At 44.3% G+C, this 14,143-nt stretch overlaps 1 protein-coding gene and 1 pseudogene across 4 annotated transcripts in view; one reads left to right on the top strand and one right to left on the bottom strand.

Moving 5' to 3' along the window:
• Nucleotides 1-14,143, bottom strand: part of BMPER (BMP binding endothelial regulator) — a 203,043-nt gene that overhangs the window by 41,935 nt on the left and 146,965 nt on the right. For all 3 annotated transcript variants that reach the window (XM_079786683.1, XM_079786684.1, XM_079786682.1), the window contains one exon: nt 11,586-11,922. In XM_079786683.1, coding sequence (XP_079642809.1) covers nt 11,586-11,922 — 337 coding nt within the window. The remainder of the gene's footprint in view (nt 1-11,585; nt 11,923-14,143) is intronic.
• On the top strand, nt 7,007-7,535 carry LOC307108441 (S-phase kinase-associated protein 1-like; annotated as a pseudogene). The gene has a single exon. The product of its transcript is annotated as an S-phase kinase-associated protein 1-like (transcript).

A 14,143-nucleotide genomic window follows, 5' to 3' on the forward strand; every position in this document is an offset into this window, starting at 1 on the left:
GCACTATACTCATGACCCAGCCAGGTTCCAACAGGTCTATCTGTGGCCTGATGGGAGCCAGCCCACACAGGGCCATCTCTGTGGACACTCCGCCCCGGGTTTCTTTGACACTGGGGAGCTCTGGCACCCTAATGTGTTCCCGAACTGTCCAAAGGACAACCTGAAACCACAGGGCTCAGGCCTGTCTTCATGAGTGCCCCTAGACTCGCTGGCGATGTGGCCGGAGGAAGTGGGCTCCTTGGTCATTCCATGTGGGTTTCACAAGACAAACCTCCTCCAGCAGCATGAGCCACATATTGGGGACACTGTTCTCTATTTCACAATGAAAACCATGGAAGTTCTGAGTTGTTAGAGCCCTTTCCCGTGGCCACTGCCACTTATTCCCCAACTTAGTAATTAGACATTTATAATTTATGAAGTGATTCCCACCCCACCCCCATGTCTAGTACCCACCCACATGACACCATAGATAGTTATTACGATATTATGGACTATATTCCCTATGCTGTATTTTACATCCCCGTGACTATTTTGTAACTACTAATTTGTACTTATTAATTCCTTCACCTTTCTCACCCAGCCCCCCTCCCATCTGGCAACAAAATAATCTATATATATAAAAGCCTAAGCGACCATCCAACCATTCAACCAGTAGCTATGATGCGCAATGACCAGCAGGGGGCAGATGCTCAATGCACAGGCATAGAAACATGGGACTGATGAATCTCAGAGGGAAGGGAGGAGGAGAAGGGCAGGAAAAGATTAACCAAAGATCTTATATGCATACTAGAGGCCTGGTGCATGGATTCATGCACCTGTAGGGTCCCTCGGCTTCACCTGTGGGGATCAGGCCAAAACTGGCTCTCTGACATCCCCCCAGAGGTCCTGGATCGCAAGAGGGTGCAAGCCAGGCTGAGGGACCTCACTGGTGCATGAATCCATGCACCAGGCCTCTAGTATTAATAATAAAATTGCCTTTGACTGAGTAGCTACCATGTGCCAGGCCTGGAGTCCAAACCACATGGAGTACCTCCTATAATCCTCACCACAAATCTCAGGGCACTTAGTCCTCTCATCACTCCCTTTGACCCATGGGGCATCCAGGTGTCCCCAGGTGAACTACCTTGTCCCACAGCACTCTCAACTTGGACGTGGAAGAGCTCAAAATTTATCTGTTTCCCAAGTCTGCTCAACAACTATGTCACACTCATTTTGTACCACTCTACCCATAGCTTTGTTAAAAAATATTTTTACTTCATTAATTCATATTTTTTCCTGTTTAGTCATTCAACGTATATCTTTTGAGAACCAGAAAACATGTCATGCACCACCTTAGGTGCTGGGTATATAAAATGAATGAAACATATGGGTTTCAAGGAGGCTATAGCTTTGTGGTGATAGAGATTTTAAAAGGCAAACATTTATAACACATTTTTAATGCCTGGGACAATAAGGGAAGTACAGAGTGCCATGGGACCTCATAGTTGGGACAGGTAATGCAGACTTGGTGGAGTTACATCAAATGATACAAAATGATAAATAAAAATGGTTGGGGAGTAGGGGAAAGCAAAGTGCTCACATTTCACTTTCTGTCAATATTTAATGGACAACAAAACTAAAGATAAGCCAAAATTGATTTCTATGTAAAACAGTGATCTATTGCTGTGTAATAGGTTTAGTGGCCTTAATAATAAATTTAGTGGCGTAAAACAACATACTTTTATGTTAGTTTCTGTGGTCAGGAGTCTAAGCATGGCTTCTACTCTGGGACTCAGAGGCTACAATAAAGGTATAGGCTGGGGCTGTGATCTCATATGAACCCCAACTGGGGAAGATCTGCTTCCCAGCTCATGTGGTTGCTGGCAGAACACCCATCAATTTCTGAAAGTGTCAGTCACTTCAGCCTCCTTTCTGGTCTTCACACAGGCCACACCCTTTCCAGCATCAGGCCTGCCCTTCTGCCTGCCCCAGACAGGCCTCCTCACCAGTCCTTCCCATGCACAGTGGGTTGCACTCAAAGCTGAGCTCCTCATGAAGGCTTTTGCTGTCCACCTAATTCAAGTTGGTGGCTCCCAGCCCACCTATCACATCACCATATGACCCCTCTCACAGTTGGCAGTGGCCTTGTTTCTTAATTAGAGTTGTCTGCCCACATAGACTGTGAGTTCCCAGAGGAAGAGCTTTTGTCTCTCTTGTTCAGTCCCAAATCGCCACACCTGCAATGGTACCTGTCACATAACAAGTGCTCAGTTGGAAGTTGTCAAAGGAGTGCATTAGATGATTTTTAAAATCCTCCTCTGAACGCTCATGGCAGAAGCAGGGTATTTAAAAACCTGAGTGGACAGCGGTAGACTCCGGCAGCTCTTGCCAAGTTCTCTGACAGAGACCGGAGAGCAGGTGTCCTGTCAGGCTGGTTGCTCGGGCCCCATGGGTGGCCTGGAATGAGTCTCCTCACCTCTTGGTGCCCCCATTAGCTGTGAACAGTGTAATGAAATGAGGAAAACACGACTGGTGTCAGCCTCGCTCTCATGGATGAAAAGGGTTTTATACTCATAAATCACGAAAATGTAATGAAGTTACACAGACCGCCTCCGGCTCACTAAGAAGTAATCAAGAAGTCCCCTAAGCAGCCAAGAGAGATGCTACAAAATAATTAGTGTTTTACCTGTGACAATGACACTTATTCAAATCTGTGTTTAAAAGCCTCATCTAATTGCATCCAAGAATGCCATTTTCTGAGGGGGAACACTGCAGGATTCTAGAAAGTTTATGCTGGAAATAAACTCTAAGCTAAAATTAAAACCAAACTGAAATTACATTAACCTGGAGCCAGGCAGCTTGCGTGGTGAAGAATTAACCTTGCCCAGAGAGAGGCTGGCCTTGGCCTTTGGCTCCTGGCGGGTGATCTGTGTGCCCCTGGACTGTCTTAACTGGAGTGACGTTTTTGCCTGGAGGCGCTGGCCCATTCTAACAATATGATTTATTATGCGGGCTTTGGGCCACAGGCAATAGTGCTAACATCCAGAGAGGTTGGAAATTAAAGGCATTAACACAACCTCCAGGAGGGGCTGGGAACTAAATGTCAACCACACAGGCAGCCTGAGATCAAGTCCCAATAAAATCTCTGGACACCAAAGTCTCAGGTGAACATCCCTGATTGGAAATGCCCCATGAACAGTGTCACACAGTGTAACCCAGAGGAGTTAACACTGTCCCTGACTCCACAGGAGACAGCGGGAGCTCCAGGTGTGGACCCCTCCTGGACTCGGCCCTATGGGTCTCTTTGGATGTTCACCTGGATGGTTTCCCTATACTAGAACATCGCCATGAGTGAGGCAATGTTCTGTAAGTTCTGTGAGTCCTTCTAGAAAATCACTGACCCTGAGGGTGGCTTTGGGAACACCTCCAAATGGATAATGTCAGAAGTGAGGGTGTACTGTGCTCCCCCTAACATTTGGGTTGGTTAATTGTACAGTTGACCTAAAGTCTCCTGAAAGATTAAAATAAGTACAGTTTTCTTTGTTTCTTCTTTTTAAAAGATGTTTAATTTTTTTTTTCATTGTTGACACTATAATAGATGTCCCCCATTCCTTCCACTTCAGCTCCCGGCCCCTCTCCCCCGGGCCATCACCACACTGTTGTCTGTGCCTATGGACTAGGCATATATGCTCTTTGGTTATCTCTTCACCTTCTTTCATCCAGCTTTTCCAATCCCTTTCCCCTCTGACCTCTGTCAGTCCCATGCATACATGCTTCTTTTTGACATGAAAAAATTAAACATGAGAGGATGTGGGTCTTGGAAAAATGAATCCTCAAGCATCCTCATATCCTTTCTAAGTGTGTGTATGTCTTTTTTTCCTGCTTTAGCCCCATGAAAATTAGATTAACTAGCTAGGGCCCTTTGTGAGCTGAAATCCAGGAATCTAGGAGGCAATTTAAGGCCTTCCTCTTGGGTTACTTTGGTGGATCAAACAGAGAGGAAACTACCTGTGACTGAGGTAAAGAAGAATGAATGAATGGTTCAAGGGAAACCACAATAAGGCTTGGGTTGCAACTAGACAGAAGGCTCAGGGCAGAGACAAAGCAGAAGGAATATGACCCCTCAGTGAGAGTGCTGAGTGATGCTAGGGCAGAGGGTCAGCTGGCCTTGGTAAGATCAGCCTGGCCTGGCTGGTGTGGCTCAGCGGTTGAACGTCAACCTATGAACCAGGAGGTCACGGTTCGATTCCCGGTCAGGGCACATGTCCAGGTTTCAGGCTTGATCCTCAATGTAGGATGTGCAGGAAGCAGCTGATCAATGATTCTCTCTCATCACTGATGTTTCTATCTGTCTCCCTTTCCCTTCCTCTCTGAAATCAATAAAATATATATTTTTAAAAATCAGCATGTTGGAGGTTAGTTTTTCCTCCATGAGAGGAGGCCAATTTGAGGTCCAAGATCAACTGCAAGAGACCAATGTGGAAACATATATGGATCAAACTACTGCATAAGAAGATGGCCAGGTCAAATGTGAGCTGAGGAATAGAACAGAACCTGGGATGTCCCAGTGGCTCAGAAGTGAATTGTGAACAGGCAGAGGCAGATGCTGAGATGGGACTACTGTTGGCAGTCACAGCAGAAGACGCATGCAGTAAGGAGTAATGACAGTTCTTGGCGCATCGAAGGTGGACCAGCGGCTCTGCCTGCTCTGACTAGTCATTTCCCTGAAAGGACAGAGATGGCTGCACTTCTGACTGTAAGTGTGTAACCAAGTGTGGGAATGAAGACTTAGGAGAGACTTAGAATTGGGGGTAGCAAAAGTCACCAGTGGATCAGAGAGGATGGAGAGGAGACAGAGGCTAGAAAGGGAAGTACGAAACATTTCCTGGGAGCCAACCTTCCAGGGTGATGCTGAGTGAAATACAAAAGGGTAGAAAAGGCATTCCCCATTTCCTAGTGAACCTAGAATCCAATCCTAGCGAGACGGTGATAGTACAAATTAGTATGCATGCTGAATAATAATAAACACAATAAGCACATCGAAGAAACTAAAGAAACATCTACAGAATCCTAGATGAAACTTGTGTTGTACCTTCAGCTTAAATCCATGTAGAAAACGAGAGCATCTCAGGCAGGGAAATGACATGGACCCAGAGACATACATGTGCGCTGTATATTTAGATGCAGTGACAGAGGTTTAAGTAGGCCAGAAGTTTAAGAGAGAGGGTGAGAGCATGCTAATGAGTAGGGATATTTTGAAATTTAAGGTTGGACACGTAAGGGCTAAAGTCTAATAGGTGATACAACTGAGGCGTCTACTGCCATCTGGTGACAGCATACCTTAATTACAGATTCATCCTAAAACTTGAGTTTGCTAAAGGAAAAATAAAAAGGAATATCACGCATTAAAACGAACATCTTATTTGATTTAGGACCCTAGCTCTCATGACAATTTGGGATAAGCCTTACAAGATGTAAACAGAAATGCTTCAGGTATGTTCTTTGAAGCAAGGGAAGATTGACTTGATTTTAATTATAGAGCAGCAGTTATCATTATGTAATTTTCTCATATACACACGTAAAGTCTGGACTCCTGGCTGGGATCTTTCCTTTTGTTTTATAATAAATGACTAGTTTTCTCTAAAGAAAAACACAAAGTGGGTCATCCACAAAGTCTGTGATCTCCTGGAAGGAAGCCACTGGCCACCTGGAAACCAGTATATCCAGCCCTGTTATGCTCTCCGAGGTCCAATGTTCTCCTGCACCACCTCCCACCACCTACCTCCCACCTTCCACTTTCCACCACCCACCTTCCACCTCCCACCTCCACCTCCCAGCACTTCCGCAGGAAGAACACATCTGCGAATCCTCTGGCATTCCTTCAATTCCTTACAGCTGTAAAACCACTGCATGGAAAGAAAGGAACATTTCATAGACTGGGAGTCCCCAGACACTTTCCCAAACCCAACAAGTGAAGAGTGCTTTTGCCCCAGTGAACTACGCCGCATTAAGGGGAGTGGAGATAAGAAAGTGCCTCAATGACTATGAACTGTATACGTGTGCTCTTCACAGCAGTTCACGTTCATTCTTTGGACTTCTGTGAACTCTGTGCCTGCCCTGACTTAAAGGTCCTGCTTGGCTGGCAGGATACAATTACCTGCAATGATTTCACCTAAGATTTGAGTCTGAGTTAAGGAAAAAGCCCCCTTTTGGTGTTTCATCCAAGAACCCCAAATATTTGAGGTCTGCTCTTTCCCTGGTGTGTTGCAGAAAGCCCTGCCCATCTCCTGGCCTCGCTCTGCCCGCAGCTGCCCGATGCTGGCCTGTTCAGTGTGGCCTCAGTCAGCAGGGGCAGTGGATTTGATAGCAACTGTTGGAGTCTCAAGGGAGCCTTGGTGGTGGAGTCTGCCTATCCCGCGAGGAGTTCTCAGTGGGCATGGGAGACACAAGCAGAGAACACAACCGAGGCTGGGAGTGGGGGCGCAAGTAAGGAATGAGAAAGGAGACATGATCACACACTCAACACGTTCCTCTTGGGAGAGCCTCTGCTTCAATCCAAACGTGATTCCAATGATTCCACATCAATGTTTCCACACTATCCGGTTTCTCTATTTACTGGAATTTGCTCCATCCATAACACACCAAGGAAGGATAACACAAACAATTATTAGAGGATTTAAGAACAAGTCAACTAGCAACTCTAGGACTTAACACATGTTATCAAGGTAACTAGATAAAAATGTAATATGATTCATAATTAAAGTATTTTGCGCCCAAACAGATTCAATTAGTTAATTACAGCAAATTTTGCTGATCACAAAGACTTTAGTTAAGTATTACATTTTCATGCCAAATGAGGCCAGGATGGCTGAACCACATTTGTGAAGAAACAAATCAGCAAAGCTTAAAAAGGTTCCCAAGAGAGGCTGTAAGTGGCTTTGTTCTCCACCTTTTTCTTTTGATTCTGCTAACGCTGCCCAACTCTCATCAGCCTCCGGCCTGCTCTCTCTCCTTGAGACCCAGCATCATGCCTTCAATTAAGTTGCAGCATTCTGATGGAGAGAAATTTGAAGTTGATGTTGACATTGCCAAATAATCTGTGACAATCAAGACCATGTTAGAAGATTTGGGAATGGATGATGAAGGTGATAATGACCTGGGTCAGTTCCTCTACCCAATGGTAATGCAGCAATATTTTATAAAAGGTCATTCAGTGGTGCACTGACCACAAGGATGACTCTCCTCCTCCTGAGGATGATGAGAACAAAGAAAAGCGAACAGATGATATTCCAGTTTGGGACCAAGAATTCCTCAAAGTTGACCAAGGAACACTTTTTGAACTTATTCTGGCTGCAAACTATTTAGACATCAAAGGTTTGCTTGATGTTACATGCAGGACTGTTGCCAATATGATCAAGAGGCAAACCCCTGAAGAGCTTCGCAAGCCCTTCAATATCAAAAATGACTTTACTGAAGAAGAGGAGGCCCAGGTATGCAAAGAGAACCCGTGGTGTGAAGAGAAGTGGAAAGTTGTGCCTGGCACTGCAACACTGTAAGGACTGTTCCAAATACTAGTTGCACTGCTCTGTTTATAATTGTTGATATTAGACAAACACTAGACAAATGCAGCAGCAAATCAATTGTATGCGCAGAATATGATCCTCATTGCACGTGTAGTTTGGGTACAGATTCCAAACCTATGGCTGAGTTTCTTCCAGTGTGATCAAAAGTGTCTTTTTCCTTTGCTCTGACTAAAACTGAATTGTGGGTTCTCTATAGAAAAAAGAAAGGTTCCCAAAAGAAAAAAAAAGGGGGGGGTGGCTAATTTGTAGTCATTTCTTATTCATTTACAAAGCTTTTCAAGTTCTTAGACAATGGATGGTGTATCAAAAATATTAAACTGGGTGAAAGACCAAAATAAAATAAGATTTTTAAATCCTAGACATCTCACAAGTAAAGTTTAATTCATAGAAATTAGAATTATTTTGACCTTATAAGAAGAGCTATCTCATATTTATAATAGAACTGGCCCCAGGGAATTTGTCGTACAATTCAGAAAACGCCAGAGAAGTAACATTTCCTCAGACAGATTACTTTGCTGCCTCCCTTCTTGATGTTACAAACACAGTCGTGCTCATGCTCAGAAGGTTGACTCTGTATGTTGTGAGATTTTGTTCTTTGTCCTTAAAGGAAAGTACAGCTATTTCTTTGGAGGATGAGGGGAAAATGCAAGGGAAGAAGTTCGTATTCGGTTGATGTGTATGCCCACCCGTGACATCAAGGCAAACCTGTTTGGTTCTGTGACAACCCATAAAAAAGCTCACGGCCACGGTCATGACTGTGCTTTCAGGCTCATTACAGAAATCGCACCAGTGACAGAAAACACAGGCAAAAGCGTCCAGGTGTGGAATATCATGGGGTTGCTATTTTCTCCTTTATTCTTTTCAACATGACTTCAGTGTTGTACTGTGAACACCTGTTATTCTTTTTATAAAACAAAAACAACAAAAATCTTGAAAGGACTGCAATGCAGCCTTCTCTTACACTATCGCATTCAGTGTCACGGAAGACATATGGTTCATTTTAAAACTGTTCCATGAACTCATCAGTGAGAATCCATCTAATCAGTTCTCCGTGATGAGAGAGGAGAAATGATCAAAAATCAGAAAGATAAGTGGCTGAGCCAGCGGCCAGATTCTCCATAGAGAAGAGGGGACACAAGACAAAAAAATTATATTTCCATCTACCATGTGACAACCTGGCACTGCCCACTGACGCGAGTCCTCGGAGGAGCAATCTCACCCACTGGGTAGTTACTGTCACGCTGACTCTAAAGGTAAAGAATCTGAAACTCAGCCCCAGCTGGTTTGGTTCAGTGGATAGAGCATCGGTCTGTGAACTGAAGGGTCCTGAGTTCGATTCCAGTCAAGGGCACCTGTGGGTTGTGGGCTCAATCCCCAGTAGGGGGCATGCAGGAGACAGCCTATCAATGATTCTCTCTCATCATTGATGTTTCTATCTCTCTCTCACTCTCCTTCCCTCTCTGAAATCAATAAAAATATATTTTTAAATAAAAATAATCCGAAACTCAGCTAGCTGCCAGGGCCACACGGCTAGACAGTGGCAGAGTTGAGATGAGGTTCAGCCTGGCATCACCCAACGTGTTCTCTGTCCATGCCTTCCTAAGCTTTCGTCCTCCCGGAGATCCCCTGAGAACAAAACTGCCTTCCCACATTGTCCCTGTTTATTTCCTTTCTTTTGCCACATGTGTGCTTGGCAGAAGAGAAGAAACTAAGGTTCGACTCTCACTTGAAAACACATGGGTTGGGGAGTGAGATGCCCAGCAGGGCGAGTGACAGGCAGGGTTTCCACTTCTCTCCTCTTGAGAATGGTTTTCGACATATTCCTGCCTCTTCCAGGAAGGGGTGGCCGACTGTGGAAGGGTGCTTTGCCACCGCACCATGCATGCAGAGCACGAGCGCATCTCCCGCACACCCTATCCTCCAACCTCCAGGCACAATTATCCCAGGGGGGTTCTCATGAGCACCCAAACTTCATGCACCAGGCCCCCCACACAACCTAGTGGCCCCCACTATGCTGCTGTGGCCGCTATGGCAGTGTTAGAGACAGAAGGCGAGCATCTGCCTGGCCACCTAGCATTCCAATGGTCTCTGTTCATGTCAAAGTTGTTTCTCACAGCTTCTGCCAAGGTGCTCATCATATTCCTGTTTGCAGTCCAGGGATAATAATACAAAATAAATCACCAAAGAGGAAAAAATAGAATTGCAGAGAGAGAGAGAGAGAGAGAGAGAGAGAGAGAGAGAGAGAGAGAGAGAGAACTAATCTCTGCAGGCCTGCTCTCCAATTTTTGTTTTCAACACATTCTTTGGACATGGGCAGAAGACCAAAAGTGTAGACTGCTGGGGCCCCAGAGAAGCATAGCCTTTCGTTCTATTTTCGACAGACAAGGACCCAATCAAACCCTGTTCCTCAGGTAGGAAGCTTCCAAAAGGGGACTTACACTTGTCAATCATTTCATTAACAGAAGAAATGATAGCAGCCAACAACTGTAGATCATGTACTATGTGTGGGCACTGGGCTGTGCATATGCATTTATGTTCATAATCTCACTGAACCTCAATGACAACTCTTCAAGGTAGCTTCTTTTATTATCCCCAGCTTACCGATAAGAAACATTTGGTTTAAGAGCTTAGATGACTGCTCAAAGTTGTAGAGCTGGGCTAGACTTTCCGCCCTGGGAGACCACACAGTTCCTAATTGCTATGCTCTACTGCTTCCCATCAGACCTTCAAGTGATGGGCATTAGATTCCAAATAAAACCTGGGTTGCCTGTCTAGCTGCTTACCTCACTCCAAAGTCTAACATTAAGATCTTTCCATTTCATTAGGCAGGAGGTGGGCTCAATGTAGGAGAGGAGAAGGGGAACCCAGAGGATTCAAATTATAACAGGAAAATGGATTGAAAGAGCTAAACGTATGTGTTGGAGCCAAATGGTTTGGCAGATGCAGCCATGTTCAGGGATTTGTGATGACAGGGACAGTCCTTTTTCCACCCCTCTTTGAGCTGCCTTTATATAACTTTATCTTTTATGTCCAAAGATCAAATAAAAAAGATCACATTTAATGAGAACTAGGGGAAATAAACTGGTGGCAATTAAAGAGTAAAAATAACTTCTCTGTGGCTTCAGACCACAGGCGTTTGCTCATTTTAAGAGGCACAGGCAAATCACTTAAGGCCTTTTAGGCTGAGTTGGTCTCACGTTTCCTCCCACACCCATGGTGATTAAAGTTACAGGCAGTCATAGCTCTTGAACCCATGGAATTGTGTAGTAAGTAGAAGTACAATCAGGCCAAACTCATCAACTCACAAATGCAACTTGTAACACGGAAGTCAAATGCAAGTCTCCGTGTAACTGGTTGCTTTGTGTGGAGGGGGATTAATGAGAGTTAGAAAAGGTCAATGAGTAAGTGATTTACAAGTCAAACCAGGAAACATACTCTTGAAGAGAGGCCTTCCTTCCCTCACTCTCAAGTTCTGATTCCACTCTCCCTGACTCTGGACACCTAGTTGGCCAAGATCCAAGGAGTCATCACTTCATTGCCCTGTTTTCCACATGCAAAACTGTTTTGGTCTAGATGATGAGGCAGACCCAAACTCTTCCTCTGACTTAGAATAACCAAGTTCACTCAAACCCCCACAGGCAGCCAGAGGGATTTGAGATTCCCACCTCTGCCCTATACCACTGTGGCTTAGACCAGAACTTGGGAAGTACTCATTGATCTTCAAGTCAAATACCTGGTAAAATCTTGGGTGTTACCAGCTTTCTGATGACTCTGTAGACACTAAAAAACAGAATAACCTATAGGGTATTACTCTGAAATACTCCCTGAAATTTCCTAATTTGGGATATAATGTGGGACTGACTCAAGATGAAATAAGCTGCTGAACAGAAAGATGTAGGAGTGTTTACCCTGTACTTTGGGAGCCCTTGTTCTGTATACCAAGAGATTTGACACACCCTGTGTCAAGGTCAAGTCTATCCTAAGTCTGTAACCGAATCCCATCCCCCAGAGCATTGCACTTACCGGTAGAAAGTAGCATAGTCCACTGTTGAGTGGCAGGTCTGAAACTCCCAGGACTTGAGTTTCTGGCATTCTCGATGGGCTCGGAGCTTTACCTTCACGGTCCCTTGACACAGTTCAGGCACTGGCTTTCTGCGGGGTCTGTTGCAGAACTCATTGGACTCCACCCTCCAGGACTCAGCGAAGTCATCCACATCAAACTTAAAGTTTCCATCTCCACCAATTAAGTCATCACGCTTATGTCCATTGTAGTTGCCACAGAGACCACAAAGTTTGCCCTTGAGATGAGGGGCAGCCATGACTTCTACAAAACTGTCTCCATCCCAGGATATTTCCAAACCTAGAGGGAAAGAAGAAAAGGGGATCAACCACTCTTGAATCCATCAATAATTCCCAAGTGTATACATCCTTATACAGCACATATGACCATCACCTAACAAGGAACACTAAGGGTCTGCCCACATTCTTGATTACCTTTCATCCTTGCAATATTAAATGTAGTGTGATTTTACACAAATCAATTATTTGTTAGGACTTAGAATTTTTTTTTAATATATTTTATTGATTCTTTACAGAGAGGAAGGGAGAGGGATAGAGAGTTAGAAACATCGATCAGCTGCCTCCTGCACACCCCCCACCGGGGATGTGCCCGCAACCAATGTACATGCCCTTGACCGGAATCGAACCTGGGACCCTTCAGTCCGCAGACCGACGCTTTATCCACTGAGCCAAACCGGCTTTGGCAGGACTTAGAATTTTTAAACTGTACAAAGTTTGCCCTTATAATCATAAGTATCCTGGTTTGACTTGTAAATAACTACTTATTGACCATGTTATTCTAGGGTATATATTTTTGCCCTTTTCCAGAGGAATTGTGTTGGCCCAAATCATGATTTCACTTATCCAATGATTACGCTAATGTAAAAATGCAAAGATGACAAAAAAAAAATGATAGTTTTTAATGTATTTTTTCTTTATCTCCAAATCCCCCATATGATTACACCAAATACCAAATGAACACTAAATACCAAATGAAAAATTTCAAATTATTTGCTATAGTGACTGTAGTAAAGCAATAAATGTATAGCTTCTGAATACATCCTCTTCAAAGGACGGCTTCAGCATTGGAGGCATTGGAGACTACCAGGCCATAGGCAAAAATTCCTACTGTGCTGCACAGAATCAACAGGACAGCACAGTTTTCTTTACAATGGAAAAAATCTTCACTCCAGAAGGTAGAGAACATAGGTCCCCCTTTCTTGAAAATATGTTTTTATTGATTTTAGAGAAAGAGGAAGGGGGAGGGATAGAGAGATAAAAACATCTATGAGAGAGAAATATCGATCGGCTGCCCCCTGTATACCCTCTACTGGGGATCCAGCCAGCAACCTGGGCATGTTCCCTGTCCAGAAATCAAACAGGTAACCTCCTGGTTCATGGGTTGACATTCAACTACTGAAACACTGGCCAGACCATAGACCCTTCTTGGGTTGCTAAACTGACCATCTAAAACACTGAATGGTTTTTCTGAGAACATTCATGTTTCTCCAGAAATGCTTGCCCAAGGCTTCCAGGAGCCACTCCAGCCAAAGACCCCACTGAATGGTGGATTCTCTGTGTCACATAGAACATCCAGATTATGCCGTCACAGGTGGCACAGCCACATGTTGCCCTGTTACACACACAGATCAGTCTGACTAGAAGGTCAGGAAGAAATGTCCTCATTCCCATCCTGATCTTGTGTAAGGAGACACCATCCACAGAGAAGGGAAAGGCCTTAATGAAAAGCCTTTTGAGGCCCTGGCCAATGTGGCTCAGTTGGTTGAGCGTCATCCCATGTACAAAAGCTCATCAGTTTGATTCCTGCGCAGGGCACGTGCTCAGGTTGTGGGCTCAATACCTGGTAGGGCTGTGTATGTGGGAGGCAACTAATTGATGTTTCTCTCTCATATTGGTGTTTCTCTCTCTCTTTCTTCCTTCCTGTCTCTCTAAATATCAATAAAAACATATTTTTAAAAAGCCTTTTGAGGTTCAATGCAAAGTAAGTATCAAGCTCTTCTAGTCAAAGAAGGTTTCTTTTGGTCACAAATATGTGTTAGATGTGTTTCCTACTGTTCTCGTGGTAATAGCCTGGCAGTGCGTGAGTCCCCAGTGAATGGTTGGACTAGAAAACCAATGAATGCACAAGAGCCACCAGGGGCATGGCCACCCAGGGAACATCTACAACAGGTCAATGTGCACTTCTGCTCTGGGACTTCTCCTTTTTCACTGCCACTGTCTCCTAGGAGTGACAACCTACACACACACACACACACACACACACACACACACACACACACACACACAAGCTCTTTTTAATAGAAAAAAGTCTCCCTGTGTGTTTTTTAATCTTACTCTCTTAGTTTTTTTTTTGTTTTGTTTTTTTACAAAAACTAGTCTTTCCTTGAGCCAGTTCTGAGCATCTGGAAAGAGCAACATGACTCTCTTCCTGAAAGATCCTGCCTTTGCTCTTAGAGTATCAAATGAGGCTGATGAGCAAATGTTCAGAAGATGCTCAGAAG

This window comes from Cnephaeus nilssonii (genome assembly GCF_951640355.1).
Source record: "Cnephaeus nilssonii genome assembly, chromosome: 12".
NCBI lineage: Eukaryota > Metazoa > Chordata > Mammalia > Chiroptera > Vespertilionidae > Cnephaeus > Cnephaeus nilssonii.